Source organism: Gobius niger, assembly GCF_951799975.1.
Source record: "Gobius niger genome assembly, chromosome: 3".
NCBI lineage: Eukaryota > Metazoa > Chordata > Actinopteri > Gobiiformes > Gobiidae > Gobius > Gobius niger.
Window position 1 is genome coordinate 25,811,092 of NC_136854.1, and position 15,504 is coordinate 25,826,595.

At 41.5% G+C, this 15,504-nt stretch overlaps 1 protein-coding gene across 1 annotated transcript in view; it reads left to right on the forward strand.

Annotated features, from left to right (window-relative positions):
* The first annotated feature begins 46 nt into the window (after window positions 1-46).
* LOC306961240 (zeta-sarcoglycan-like) overlaps window positions 47-15,504 on the forward strand; it is a 285,411-nt gene continuing 269,953 nt past the window's right edge. Inside the window, exon 1 of the mRNA XM_079553906.1 lies at window positions 47-760. Coding sequence (XP_079410032.1) covers window positions 722-760 — 39 coding nt within the window. The 5' untranslated portion in view covers window positions 47-721. The remainder of the gene's footprint in view (window positions 761-15,504) is intronic.

Genomic DNA, 15,504 nt, shown 5'->3' on the forward strand with positions numbered 1-15,504 from the left:
CTCACCGCGTCTTCTCACTCTTTCTCCTCAACAGCATCTCTCTCTCCCTCCCTCTCTCTCACAAGGTCTCCCTCGCTCTTCCTCCCCTCCTCTCGCATCTCTCCCTCTCTCTCCTGCCCCTTTTCTTTCGGGGAGAGCTGATATCTCTGGCGGTTTGCCGCATGGAAGTCGCTCAGGCTCGGCTCGAAGAATATCATCTCTGTGACTCCGGACACCGGTCCAATTCGCCGCCCGCCGGCCGCGACACCACGTAGCCCGCTGAATGGTATTGCCTTTTTGCTTACAGTCCTAATAGGTGACTCTGCCATCTCAAGAAGGGTGTTATTGCACAAGTTGATCTAGAATAACGTTTGGATAGGTTCGGTGCGTAAAAAGCCGCATAACGAAGCGGTGCCGCTGCCTGTTTCTCAACATTTCGTCAAGAATATTTGTCAAGACTAATGTACAATATGGAGCCGTGATTTTGTCAATATCTTGCCAAACATCTGGAGAAATGAAAGTGCAAGAGTACTTCTAATGCCGTGTTGGAATATTGCTAAAAAAAAATAGGACTCCTAACAGGGATGTTGCAGAAGACTTTTGGACTCTAGTGTGCAACTTTTTTTTGCTCCAATCTTCATTCCTTCACTCCATCTCCGTGTTGTTTTGGGACTTGTGATTACGTGACTGATATACCGCCGCACTTTTTTTTTTTTTTTCCACCACCACTTCTTCTGCTGTCATGGACCGTTCCACGTCTTTGGATATTGAAGCTCTCAAGGTAAGTCGCAAGACTTTGGATTCTATTTCGTGTGGCTGGGTGGTCTGACAGCGTAAAAAAAAAAAAAGAAAAAAGGAGAGACGGCTTCTTGTCTGGGCGATCTTCTGATGGCTGCGGTGCTATTTAAGCCCCTAATAAAAGCACATTTTCTCTGCCTCCCCCGCTCTGCATTCTGTGTCGACTGGGGAATTAAAAAAAACGCGGGGTTCGTGCCAGTGACAGCGTGAAGTGAATTTCAATCCGGTCCGCTTGCCAAAAGTGTTAAGGTTGATATGTGGGGACAGCACTGGCGGGTTGTCGTGGGACGTTTGGTAGTCAGTAAAACAATGCAACGCAGTACAATTGGGTCCAACAGCAGAGTGTGGACTGGGAGTGTTAGGGTATCTGAGCTCTCGGCGAATGCCATGTTTTGGTGACTCTCCATCTGTAGAGGGATCTCGGTCGCCGTTCACAGCACATCCTCTTTCCGGAATAGTTTCCACCTGCTAAAAATCGTGTGGGATCATGCCCCAAAGAACAATGAATGAAAAAACACACCAAAACAAACAAACTTGAGTATTATAGAAAATAATGGTTCATTTTCCATGTTGATTTATCATGAGTTTTTATGTCATGGCTGGTAAAGCGTAGATGTTGATATAGTTCTAAAAGCCATAATGATCGTGACCAGATTTTAACTCAAAACATAATCCAGTATTTGCTCTGCGGCATAACACACCAGAATGAATCATTATTTCAATTAAATATCTGAGACCAACTGAATACATATTTTGGCTGCCCACAGTAATCACATTAGAACAATAGTTCATGCCTGCACAAGTAACAGCACAGGCCTTTTTCGACTTTTACACACTGGAATTCGCATATCTTTATTTGACTTGCTGCTTCTGGTCACCCCCCATTATAAGAATCAGTCAGTCAATGGCATTCTCCACATAATGTGTGACATTTCAAAAAAATATTATATGTGATGCAGTTTGGCAGAAAAGCTGACCTCATTGCCGTGGCACTCCAAATTGACTTTGACTTGGACCAGTGCTCGCAGAATCCTCAGATGGATATTGGCATTTCAATTTAAAAACAGACCATAAGCGTCGGCCACTGACCTTGACCTCAGTAAATGTGGCAGTATTGATGTGTTCTTCCGTTCGGCGACATCGAAGGTTTCCGTACTTCGAAAATGAGGAGCAATCTTTTGTGGTTAAAGACAGATTTGTCAAACCCACGATAGAGGGTTCAGTTTGACAAATTCCTTGATATCGCCTGTTCTTTAACAATGGGAGGAAACTCATAGAGAAGCGACGGAACTCGTAAACACCAAGCTTAGCTATGGGCCAACTACTGTGCCATAAGCGTGCGTGCTTATTAAATAGATATTTAACTTCTTACTCTGTTCCAAGAGAGAGAACAGTAAGAAAGTGTAATGGGTTGCAATGTCCACATTATACGCACTAACAATCTACTTAAAGCCCTTTGTTGATTTTAAATTAAGCTTAAAAGTCCAGTAGGAGTGTCATTAAGCCTTAGTTTGACATATTGCGCCTCATCATTTCTACTCCTGAATAATTTAGCCCAACCTGCATGCTTTTCTGCTGTCTCAAAAACGCTTTTAGTTCATCATTCACAGATACCTTTCTATGTACATCTAGGTGATTGTTGTTGGTATCTCTCCGTTTAATACTGTTCCCTATTGTTGTGCACTGTTGCGCTGGTCTCTTTATATGCCCGGATGCTTTTGCAGTCACCGTAAAGAGAAAATAAACAGGGGATAGCTTTTGCATTTGGTTCTGTGGAAGACCAGTCACAAACAGCGTGATTGTGTGTGTGTGGCCTTGCGCACAGGCCCATCTGCTTGTAAATCAGTGCAGGTTTCAATATCAATGGAGTAGTTTAAGTGCTATTGATCTTTGGTAATAGCTCCTCCATAAATTATATGCGGTATAATAAAGGCCCTCGGAGTGAATTTGACCCTCCAGATCTGAGACGCTTAACTTGTAGAAAATGCATTACACTCTCAACAAGTGAAAAGGAGGTTGGAGATTGGAGCTACTAACAGCATTATGTGTTCTGCTTTATCATTGTGCACGTTGTAACTGCAGAACTTTCACTTCACAGATGTCATGTCAACATCATTAGAGGCCTGGACACATGAGCTGTTTCCTACCATTCACCAAAACGTCTGGCGAAAATCGTGGAAGTAAACAACAACAGCGAGCGCTCGTATATTTGGTTACGTAGCAGTTTCCTGGACTCTTGCTTCACTTTGTATGATTCATCCCATACCCGAGGGTGGTTGCCCTGGTCTGATGGACTGACGATGATTTGATAGGTCTGGCGTATCACTCCCATTATATTAGAGTCTGTCTGTTTATTCCAACTTCATTTCAGTTCTGGATAGCAACAAATCTTCACAGAAATAGCCGTCAAATTCTTTGCTTTTGTTTACTAGCCAACTTGCTTTTGCTGCAAATTCAACCCTTTCTTGCATATCCATGGGTGAGTAGTTGCCAAAGTGACTGGCAACCCAGACTAATTTGTGGTACATGCAGGAGCCAGATGAGGCGGCTGTTGGGTGATGGCCCTGGGTGCTCTCTTACACAAATTGATTTGGTAAACTCCCAGTACAGACCTAGTTTTGCATTTCTGGACACTGAGCAACTCGATTGAAGTGATTGGGGTTGGTTGACTTTCCAAGGACACTTCAACAGGAGCTACAGAGGATCATTATTCATTCATTTAAGTAGACATCTCCAAGCCTACCTCCACAACCTTGAAATAGGCCCAGTTTCTTCATGTATAAGCCAGTCTTACACAGATATGACTTTGTCAGCAGTACATAGCACAAGTACAATGGATCAAAAATTGTGTCTGATTATTGGCATCTATAGAATGCCAGTATTGAGCACAAACTGTAACTCTTTTACTTCCATCATGAGGTAACACAAGCTGATGCAGTATATCTGACTGAAACCTGTAGGTTTGCTATAGGTTCCTGCAACTGATGGCCATGAAAAGACATCAGCATCTCGACTTTGTCTCTAAAGAGTGTACCTTCCACTTAGGGTTCAAAGAGAGCATCCAGACCAGCTGCATCTTTGTGCGATATGGTGCCTGCTTTGCTCTTAGTATCATGTGGGTAATCCCAAGCACTCATCAGTCTCTTGACTGTACTGCCATCCGGGAAGACTCCATCTGACAATAAAAGACAACCTCATCCACCGCTTTCCCTCCCTGTAGTTACACCTGCTTTCACAAACGTTGGTCCACTCCACCCCTCAAAGATGCTGAAGTCAATCAATCAGTGGTTCACAAACGCATGCCACTTTTTCAAATGGGAGACAGAGTCATCTGTAAATCTGAATTTTATTAAATTGAAAAAAAAGTTTCATTTCTATTTTAATAAGGCAGATGTGTTTTCTGGTTTAGACAAAGTTTGAACTCACTTTAGACATACTTTTGACCAATTATTTTGAGTACTGAGCATGAAAACCATCCAATATATATATAAAAAAAAGTGGTACAACAGGACACTGACTGAGCTGAACATTTTGATATTTCCAAAGAACACCAACATAGACTGTACAAAATATTTTGATGTTGATGATGTGTAGGAAAATTCTGTGAATCAAAGTTAAAATAAATGTTCATATATTAACTTGAATCTCTTGTCCTTTATATAGTAAGTAGATGTTTTACTCAAGTAAAAATACAGTATTACAGTATTACTCAAGTAGAAGTAAAAACTATTGGGTGAGAAAATCACTCCAAGAAGTCCAGTTATTTCAAAAAGCTACTCAAGCACAAGTAATATAAGTAATGCAGATACTTCAGCAGCACTAACTTGTGAAAGTCTGCTTTAGGCTGAAGAATTTGTTAGCATTTACATGATAATGCAGTGCGTGAATAACTGCTCAGTAAGATGTGCTTCTTGTTTTCTTCAACAGAATGCAGATATAAAATATCCAGTCATTATATAGATTTTTCCAAGACTGCTAGCATGGATTGTTCTTAAATATGGTATTTTCAATTCACTAGCAATTCAATAGCTTTGAATAAGACAAAATAACTTGGTTTTCATGAATTCCATAAATGTTTTTTTTTTCATGAGACAAATTCTACCCCACATGCATGTCTATCGAAGCAGCATTTAGCTAATCCCCTAGAAAATGTTTGAAATGTTCTGTCACTCAGCACTCTACAAGTCATTAGCTCACAAAGACACTTTATTTGTTTGTGTTCCAATGCTGCGAGCCTCTTTAACATGCATTTTTCAAATCTTGCCTCCGGCCACAACAATATTAACTGCGAGAGACAGTCTTAATCATTTATCTGTTACTTTGGCATTGCGTCTAATGAGATGGATGTTGCTTTTGTATCCGTATTTTGGGCCATGTGACAACATTTTTTGTTTTGACTTTTCTGTACTCTTCGTAGTTTTTGAAAACATTGCAAGCTGCATGAGCCTTAAGTCCACAAATTGACGAGTTATTGGCTAAATGTATGTTGTTCAGAAAGAAGCCCTCTTGACTGGCAGGAAGTGTCGATTCCCTGCTCACTCTGGAGCTTAGCAGTCCAAAGATCAGTGAGCCAGATGGATGCTGTGAAAATCCTATGGGCACAGGCAGGAGGTGCAGAGTTGTGTGTAGGTGTGTGTGTGAATTAAAAAAACAGGGCTTTGGAGACCAGCAGACTTCCTGTTTGTGCACTCTATGCAAATGTATGAAATGCCCAAAGAATAGCTGAATAATACAGGGTAACTCTTTCCTCAAAATCTCAGCTACCAACCCAAGAATTGATTGTTATTTTAGACCAACAAGAAATCACTGCCACTGAACACTGATGTAGGTCTGATCAAAACTGGATCAAAGTATCCTCAACATTGAAACTTAAAGCAGTAGCCCTTTTTGTCTGGAATGACAACCATATCCTTTTCAGTTTGACCTGTTTTTTTTATATTTTTTTATAAATCCGAAGTAATATCAAGTCCCCCTTGCTATGAGCGCGCATACCTCCAGGGGTCCCTCGTGCCGCTGGTTGGAAAATTCTCCCCTGAACAATGGAGTGCGAGATCTTCATCACTTTGATTTTTCATTTGAGTTCTTTTTTTTTTGGTGTACAGGTATTCGTCCCAATTGAGACTGTAAATTGAAGGTTTGGACAGCTTGTGTGACAGTGTGATTCAGTTCAATTGAAATGCAGTCTTCCCTTGAGATGATTTAGAGGCACATCCACAGAGTGTAATCACCCACAGAACCGTCGCCTATTTTGACCAGCAGGGACAAAATTATAGATAGTGGCAAGGAGGGCATGTGGGTTGAGTATGGAGAAGTACCTGGGGAGAAGAAGGCAGCTCTCGATTGCAGGGGTGTTTTGTAAGCGCCGAGAAAAACAGGATGGTGTTGAACTTGACCTAGGGGATGCTCCAGGGTCTACATCACACTATAGTGGTAATAATTGCCCACATACGGACACTCACAAAGCTCGGCAGACAAACACTTTCAGTCTAATAATAGCTTGTGGGAGAAAAGTGTGGACACATTAACATATAACCTGTCGGCATAAGCACAACACAAACTACTGCGTTAGCCCTGGGCATGTTAACAGTGGACTGCAGGGCCCAAATCACAGTTGCCGGCGGTTAGCGCACGCACATAGGCCCCACAAGAGTAGAACGCTCCCTAGTCTGAAGGCTGAATGATGCCTTACCTTACGAACTGCCACTCACCTGTCCTCGCCACTGCCTCCGGGTCTGGTGTATAGAGCTGTGTTAGCCAGGCCTGGTGCGAGGACGTACTCTGTAATCCGACAGAACAACAGTGCAATAAGGTCCCATTTCGATGGTTTAGACCAGCAGTTCGCAAGGTTTTTGGTGCCCTTTGAGTCATTCATATTTGCTTCGAGTAACCCCTACCTCTGACCTTCATTCACTTCCTTTCACTTCTTTTGATTGTAATATTAATATTATACTCGTTTTTACTCGTCTTTCTTTAAAGCAGTATTAAGTAACTTGTTTACCTTAATATATCCTTTTTGTAGTTCCTCTAGGGTTAATACAAGTGCTAATGGGATGATTGGGGGGTCTTTCATCTCCCCCTGGTGTCTCTGGCCAGAAAACCACAATTGCAACTTTCCTGCCTCCGGCTAGGAGCCACCAATACACACTAGTGGAACCACGAAGATGAAGCTAACAGGCTAACGGGCAAAGCTAGCTGCGTGCTAGTGCCAATTTTGCAATATTTACAGCCTAGTTTAAGTGAAAAAACATTTCTCCATTTTGTAATTGGATGTACAATGTCCCTCTCTCCCTTTGTATTTTCTGTCAGCGTAGTATTTACTCTCACGGACAATTAATGAAAAAAATCGCAACACGCTACGACACCTGCTGTGGTGCTTATGGCCTCTAGGGGCTTGAGTTACTTAGAACAGCTTTAATCTGAGGTCATTTTAAGTACCCCCTGCTGATTGCTCAAGTACACCCAGTCTCCGGACCCCTGGTTGGGAAACACTGGTTTAGACAGTTTCAAAGGAGATAAACCAGGTTTAAACAACAGCTAAATTAGAGAGCACCAAACCAACCTAAATCAATCAACACACAAGGTTTAAATAAGAAACCACTAACCCTCCCAAATCAGACCATTCTCAAGAGATCCAACCATACTGCTACCATTGAAAGAAGCCTTGTGTGGTGCCGTCAAGTTTACCAGACCACACCTACTGTAACACTTAAAAGTACCCTCGCTAAGTCAGCTAAGAAGTGTAATCATAGCCAAGCCAACTGGAAAATTGAGTTTTAATTAACCAAATTTCAAACATTTAGGTAGGCTTGATGTTAAAGAAGACCCAGCTGTGCACATTTGCATATTTTCTGTCACTCTGGTCATGCCACTGAAAACGAAAATGCTAATCAAATCATGCCGGGTAAATAATACATGCTTAACAGCAGCCAATTCTGAGCTGTTTCCAAGTGACTGTGCTTAGTGATCTGAATCTATAATTTACAGCCATGGCAACACATATTAATGGCGTCCGAATCTTTCTGCCAAACACATAGAACTAATACAGCTCAGGGATTTATCACTAAAAAGAAAATACTTTTAGACCATCTGTGTTTTACTGTATGTATACAACAGGTCAATGTTTTCAAAACTCAATATACTCCTGCAAAATATCTGTTCTTTTAAATTCTGTGTTCTGTAAAGTAAAACATAAGATATCAGTCTATTAATGATTTGGTCACCTTTACCTATTTTATCATGTATTCCTTCAAAGTCTTGATCATTTTAGAGATAATGAGCGATTACAGAGTTACATCTCACTCCATCAACACCCAATCATCAATCCAATTAGGAATATGCTGGAACCACAAGGCGTTGCTTGTATAATTATTACATGTGGCAACAACAAGCGAATGATTACCTGTGTTTGTTACACAAATCAATGCCTCTTTAATGTGTCTTCAGGTGAGCATACACGGTCCGATGTTGCTCCAGAAATATGAGCTCTGAAGGACAGTTTTAGTTATTTTTCTGTGGTGAAATGTAAGTCATAGTTTAAGTAAATTCATTGGGGGAAATATTTCTTTATCAGGAAGAGCTACATTAACTTTGCTCGATGCTGCTCTATCAGAATGTAAGAGAACAATTTGTGTGTGTGTACCTGTCCCAAAATATGAAGTGCACTTTTACTGATGGAAGTTTAGTTAGCTCTATTGTTGCGCTGTCAGAGTTGTCATAAGATGCCGTGCTGGACACTAAAAGGTGGCAGGTCATGTCTTGTTGTCACGTGTAATTTAGTTAACATCTCACTGAACACAAGAGATGCTCAGCTGCGGTGATTTTGTCCTGGCAGCTGTACGTGCGAACCGTAAGAGCCATTTGGAACCGCAATGAACTACGCAATAAAGGGCCATGCTCCAAATAAAGCGGTGTTTGGTCATGAATATCTACCTGAGGCATTTCTGTACATGGATTTGAAGAAACAAAATGCCAAGACTTGCATTATAAATTGTAAGCAGTTACAAGCAGTTGCAGTTACAGGGCTTTTCACATAGATTTATTAAATAGTTATTAGATTTGTTTCTCTTTATGAAATAAGAGCAAATGTTTAATTTAGAGTGTGTTTCGTGATTAATCAAAAAAAGAAAAGAAAAACGTAATGATCTGATTTAAAGAATTAATCGATCGACAGCACTACTTGATTATCAGTTCTAACAAATGTGAAGTGCGTATAGAGAATCAAAACTGTATTACTCTTAAACACTTGTTGCAAAATAAAATAACATATTAATGTGATAGGGGGCAGCAGAGGAAGGGAAAAGAAAAGAGTTCAGCTTCCTAAAAGCCTGGTGGAGGACACTGTCCTCAGTTCATTGGCCATGGCACAGATCAAGACTCCACACTCTTCTCTCTCATGGCAGGAGTGAAGGGTATGTGAGATGGTTGTAGGTATCTTCTATCTGAAATAACCCTTTACACATATTGCTGGTAAGCCTGTGCAATGGGAACTGGGAACTGTCCAGAATCTTGTTCAGTTTTTTCATAAATAAAACAATAACAGATTGAACTGGAACAGATGATGAAATACAGCCTAGGTAGCAGTGCATTAACAATTTTTGGTTTACGATACCTGAACATTAACAATACTTTTTTATTATTTTTATACCTAAGTGTTTTTCATCTTGAGCCATAAAACAGAACAATAATGTATGTGCAAGGTTTGACATTGTTCCATAACTGTCCCCCGTCTCATGGGGACACACCCGGCATGTACGTTATGCTACTGCAGGGAGACAGACCGTGACTGACATGTGTGACAGTCTCCACTGAACAGACCCCCCCCCCACATTAGACATGTGTGCTTCGCTGCTTGAAACTACAGACAGAGAGGCCCCCGGAGTGTAGTCTATACAGTACGTAGCACCTTATCTACATTATCTTTAGCATTCATATCTGCCTCCTGTCCCTCAGCCCGCTGACAAGTAAATGATCTCCTGACAGCGCCAGCCTGACGCCTTCGTCCCCGACTCCCCATCCCCACAGGCACGCATCATCGTCGAGACGCGTCAGAAAATACAACTGTACGCAACGCTATATTGCACTGCATGTCAGAGGGGATTGGAGCCCACTCAAGGACAGAACGGTGACACCTCATCATGAGCCAAATGAAGCACTAGGAGGCAGGGGGAGAGGCGGGATGGATTGAGCGGAACGAAGAGCGATATAGAGAGAAATAAGAGGGGCTCAAAGGCAAAGAAGGTGGACAGAGAGCGAGCAGCGGGTGACAAGGCCATGGATTGTGTGAATTGGGACGCGAAGAGAACTGAATGTAACTACTGGTGAACAGAATGTAACTATTTCAATAAGGTGTCAAATATGAAGCTCCTTGTTTCCAAAAAGTCTGCAGAATACAAGTACATCTCAATAAGAATGCATTAGCAATCAAATTCAAAAAAGTTATTTGGCAAATAAGCGTAACAAAGACGAGGAGCCATCATAATCCCTCAGTAACTCAGATTAAAAACCTCTGCTATGGAACCAGGTTGCTTTGTTCCTTTATTTGTTTGGAATAATCCCCCCCATAAAATCAAATTTAGCAGAAGGCTGATAAATTGGAACATTGATTGGTTAATTAAATACACTCGGGGGAAGCTTTTGATAGGCTTAAGTGTGTCATGTGACAGGAAGTGTGTAAACACAGACTAAGGCTTGTTTGTAATGCTGCAATTACAACGGCTAATGGCACCATGGAGAGATGAGTGTAGATTATTGGACAATTAACCACACATAGGAACATATTTCACCCCGAAACCTTCTCCAAATTCGGTGTTTAGGGACGCTGTGCATCATTCAATTCTGGATAACTGCTGCTCAGTATTTTAAACTGGCAATGGTTACTGTCCATCTGTTAGCATCATCTGTTTAGACTTGGGTTTGCCTCAATTTTGGTCCGAAAAGAGAACATGTTGTAAATTTACAATATAAACCCACAAAGTTACATGGATTTTGAAGCTTTACAACACAAATAAACCTAAGACAAAATGGGGAGAAATGTATGACATATTGCAGGTCTGAATAGGAATGAAGGGGTTCATTTGAGCAGTTCAGAGCTAGTGAGAATGAATTATATGTTTCACAAGGCATCCATAAAAAAATCAGTCCTTTCAAAGAATGTATACGTTCTTCAGATTACAATTGTGTTGGCCTAATAGAGAGATAGTCATGTATGAAGTAAAAAGGACGTAGGTGCAACAAACGACACAAAAGTGTTTTTTCACTGACCATGAAAAAAAAAGTGGTTCTGATTTGGAATAATAAGTCTTTGATGAGTCCGTGTCTTTCTATGAACTTTGTCTGTGGTTACTTTCTCAGAGCGTTTCTTCCCATAAGCTAGTTGTGCTACCATTCATCCGTTTGACATTTGGCAAATGTGCAGTTCGGTGTTGATCATTACAGAACACATGTTATCAGATGGTGCTGCAGTTACAATAGCAGGAGTTTATCATCACGTAGCACAGCTGCTGTAGTGATGGTTCGCTAGGCATTACTGCTTGTACAAATATGCTTGTGAATAACACCGTCCTTACGATTTGGAGAAAAGCTGTATAGAATAACAAATTCTCAGCAACCATGCACGATTAAGTAGGATAGGAATAAAGAGAACAGTTTTCCCTCAATGTTGACATGAAAGGAGCAGAGGCATAATGAGCACCTTGGAATTATCTTAGCAACTCTCATAACCAGATTGTAATAAACAACTGACTAACTCAAGACCTATTGCTCTGTGGGGTGTTTCTCATCTGCAGTGCTTGAAACGAAATGTTCTTTGAAATACCAGACCTTACGACCCAAGACCATGTCCACTTGAGCTCAGTGGATTTATTCTTCTTTACTGTGTTCAGGCTTGTTCAGGAGTTGAAGGATTTATTTTATTTGCATGGTTGCATGCTAATCACTTGGAGCCTGACCACCCGCTGCGTCTGAGATTATTCTTCCTCCAGATTGATTGCCCTGAAATAGCTTTACTGCACAAAAGAAGACTGACAGCACACACGCCTTTCATTGTTGGGATTGAAGAGTGCATTGTGAGAAAACAACATTCCTTTTCTTCCTCGACATGAAAGAGACTTATTTTGATTTGGTGTTGTTGGAGTTATTTCTTTTTTCATGAGGGGTTCCTCTTGATCTTGCCCTTATGCCTGACGCTTTGTGTGCAGTCATCTGTGCTGTGTGCATAGGTAATTATGTTTGTAGGTTTTTGTTGTCTTTTTAGATTTGAACAAGCATTAGCACCACCACCACTCCTAAACATAGTAGTACAAATTATTTTAGACATGGAGCAGAGACCGGTTGAAAGCAGCTCGCTGGTTCATCCAACGCCTCATAGCGATCACCAGCTCTGTTGTGTTCAAGTGTTTCTCTTTTCTCTGTGACCGACTTTCTTTTTCATTTGGTTTCAGACTCGATTTTTATGGGACAAATATAAGAATCAGTGATGAAACTTCCAAATGGGATATGATTGTCATATATTTCGTTTACGTATTATGTATACATACGGCCACACCGCCTTTGTTCTTTCCGATGCCCTGATCCCGTCAAATCTCGTAGGCTAAGCAGGGAAGGGCCTGGCTGGCATTTGGATGGGAGACTGTTTGGGAACACCAGGAAGCCTGTGTGAATGTAGTGAGTGAGTAAGTGGTTGGTGGTGGTCGGAGGGGCTGATGGTGCAGACTGGCAGCCTCTCTTCAGTCAGTCTACCCCAGGGCAGCTGTTGCTACAATAGTAGCTTGCCACCACCAAGTATGGAGTGAATGAATAATGCAATGTAAAGCGTCTTTGAGTGTCCAGAAAACCGCTTTGCAAAACCAATGCATTATTATTTTTAAACTGCCTTTGAGAAATATCTAACGCAATCAGATTCATCCACAGAAATGATTATTAATTTGTCTCTGAAACACCTATAATAGAAACCGCAAACTCAATGGCCGCCGCCATAAGCTCCATGGGCGCCGCCGTGTTTATTTCCCATACCGACTTTGAAGCTAAGCAGGGAAGGGCCTGGTTAGGACTGGGATGGGCGTAGTGTTTTTTTTTGTTTTTTTTACTTTGCTGCTGTACCATTTCTTTTCTATTTTTTCTTTACATTTTATAAAGCGGCTTTGAAAGTATTGCCAATTGTATTCTAAGGATATAAATACTGTCTAATAAAAAACAACTTATTATTTTTTAGATTGCACCGTGATGCACCACACCACGGGTCCTGCACCGTGAACCGAACCGTTAGAGCTGAACCCCTAATATTTATCCATAAATATTCCACTGTCTCTTGAATACTATTCCCTGAGTTTATCGAACATATTGTGGTTGTAGTTTATAAGAACGGAGTACCGGTGCATCAAACACTCCAATTGCAGATTGTTTGAAATTATTTTTAGCATTCATTATTTTACACATTTGTAGTGGCCATAGTTTTTGGAATGGGTTGGGAACCACTGGTCTACTTACTGCGGGTCTACAGCTATACTGAGTGACGGGTTATAGGGACTATACTGGACATTTCTTTGTAATAACTCATAATCTCTGAATATCAAATGTGGAGCCTAGCGAGGCCCGGCCGAAGGCCGGGTCTCAGCTAGTAAGTAAATAAACTGTGGTGTGTGACTGGTTTCGCCTGCCTGTCCCTCACAAAGAGCAGAGGCTGACTTATATGAGGAGTGGGACGAGTATTTGAGCGTAGAACTGCATCAGTAAACAGTAAAGCACAGAACCACAATGTAACAATCTCTCCATATTGTCAGATCACATTTTAGATATATAGCCACATAGTCTATGCAGCTCTTGTATTGATTGTTTTCAGACACACACAAGGGGTTGCAGATAATGCTGGTACTGGATTTGGTTATCAACTATCATATAGCCGTGGCTGTTTTACTTGTTCATATGACTCTGAATCAACAGGATTCAGCATTTTTGTAAAACTTTGTGCTTGAAACTATATTGTGGTTGGAAATAGCATTGATCATTATTGCAGACAGCTTTGAAACAGAACATTAGTGATGAATATCTGGTCTCCACGGTGAAATAAACCTGCCTGAAGGCATTCTCATTAATTGTGTTTACCTTGTATTGCACCTTTTTCCAGTTATATTGGCCAGTGGACAGATAATTTGCCTCTGAAACTGGAGTCAAGTGCCTGACGAGGCTTAATGGTTAAAGTCTGAACAAAGTCAATTATAATAATAAACTATATTTTGGCTCATATGTTTGTTGGAGATTCAGTAGTAATTTGAAAAAAGAAAGAAGTCATTTTGTCATAACACATGGCTATACGTATGGCTCTTCGTCCCTCTGTCTCTGCTTTCTCCACTGGGAAAAAAGTGACAAACTCCACGCTGTTGTCCGGTCCTTGTTCTGTAACACTGTGTTGATGTGTGACTATGATGATTGCCATAGTAGACGTTAAAAATAGGTATGATCAGCCGAGTGCAGTCAGGGATCTCCATTCAGGCTGCTACTATTTGCAAAATACAACTACAAAAAGTGAACATCATTTGTGTTGCTCTAAAAGGACTAAATTAACACTGTGGAATCTTTTCAATGTCAACATTCTGCACTCACTCAGCCATCTAAATAGACTTACTGTAAACTGAACTAATTGTGTGGCACACTGAGTTTCGTTTCAGTGACTGCATTGCTGCACCTGCGTCAAATGTAGGGTTAAGTTGGGGTTAGAAAGTCTCCACAGAATAAGTGCAAGTCAGAGTAATGGCACCTAAAACATGGAGGTAGGCTGTGTGTGTGTGCTGTGTGTGCTGTGTGTGTGTGTGTGTGTGTTTGTGCGTGCGTGCGAGTATGTGTGTGTGTGTGTGTGTGTGTGCGTGCGTGAGTGTGTGTGTGTGTGTGTGTGTGTGGAGGTGGTCAGGCAGTCAGAAACAGTGTCATCCTGTTGCTATGAGACAGCTGGTCTCGCTGGAGGGGGTGAATGAGAGGATCACGCACAAGAGAGAGTGCAACACTTACTGGAGTCTGGGAAATGTAACTTTTCGAAACTATTCATGATTTACTGACAGAAAACGGAACAATGTTGTGGCTTCTTTTTTTTTTTTTTACATTGCATTTATTTGATTCATTTTGCGGTTTTACAGCTAACAGTAAATGGAACAGGATGTACATTACAAGTAAGTCTGAGTGCAGAGCGGTGTTCATATTTCTCCATCCGCCTCCTGGATGAAGGCGCTGTGAGATGATTGGGGCATGATCTATACGTCTGTGGACCTTGAGCTGGGATTGCTCTCTGGAAACACCCAGCCGGAGCGCTCCCATTTTCATCCCACTTGCATCTTAGTGTACACACGCGACCATTTTGCAGCTGAACTGTAATAAACATGTCAACTATGAGTTTCCGCTCTCTACCAGTCCATCATTTTAACTCCACTCCCCACGCCGCAGCGGTACACCCAAACCTCCAAATGTGCCCGTGCGCTTTGGAGCCAAGATCCTGTCACAGCTTGAATGGTCTGACTTTTCTTGCTTTGGATCAATGGGCACAGAGAATGGCGTCCTGGTCTGGCCCCAAGGAAGCAATGTGTGCATAGATTGAGGTCCCAGTCATGACAAAACATGCTGTCACCGCTCTGGCTACTTTGTGGCTATCGGGCTTCATATATGTTTGCGTTAAGCGTGTGACCTGCAGTCCACAGTATAACATTGTGAAGGCTGTGGTGGTAAATCTATGCTTTCGCTGATGTG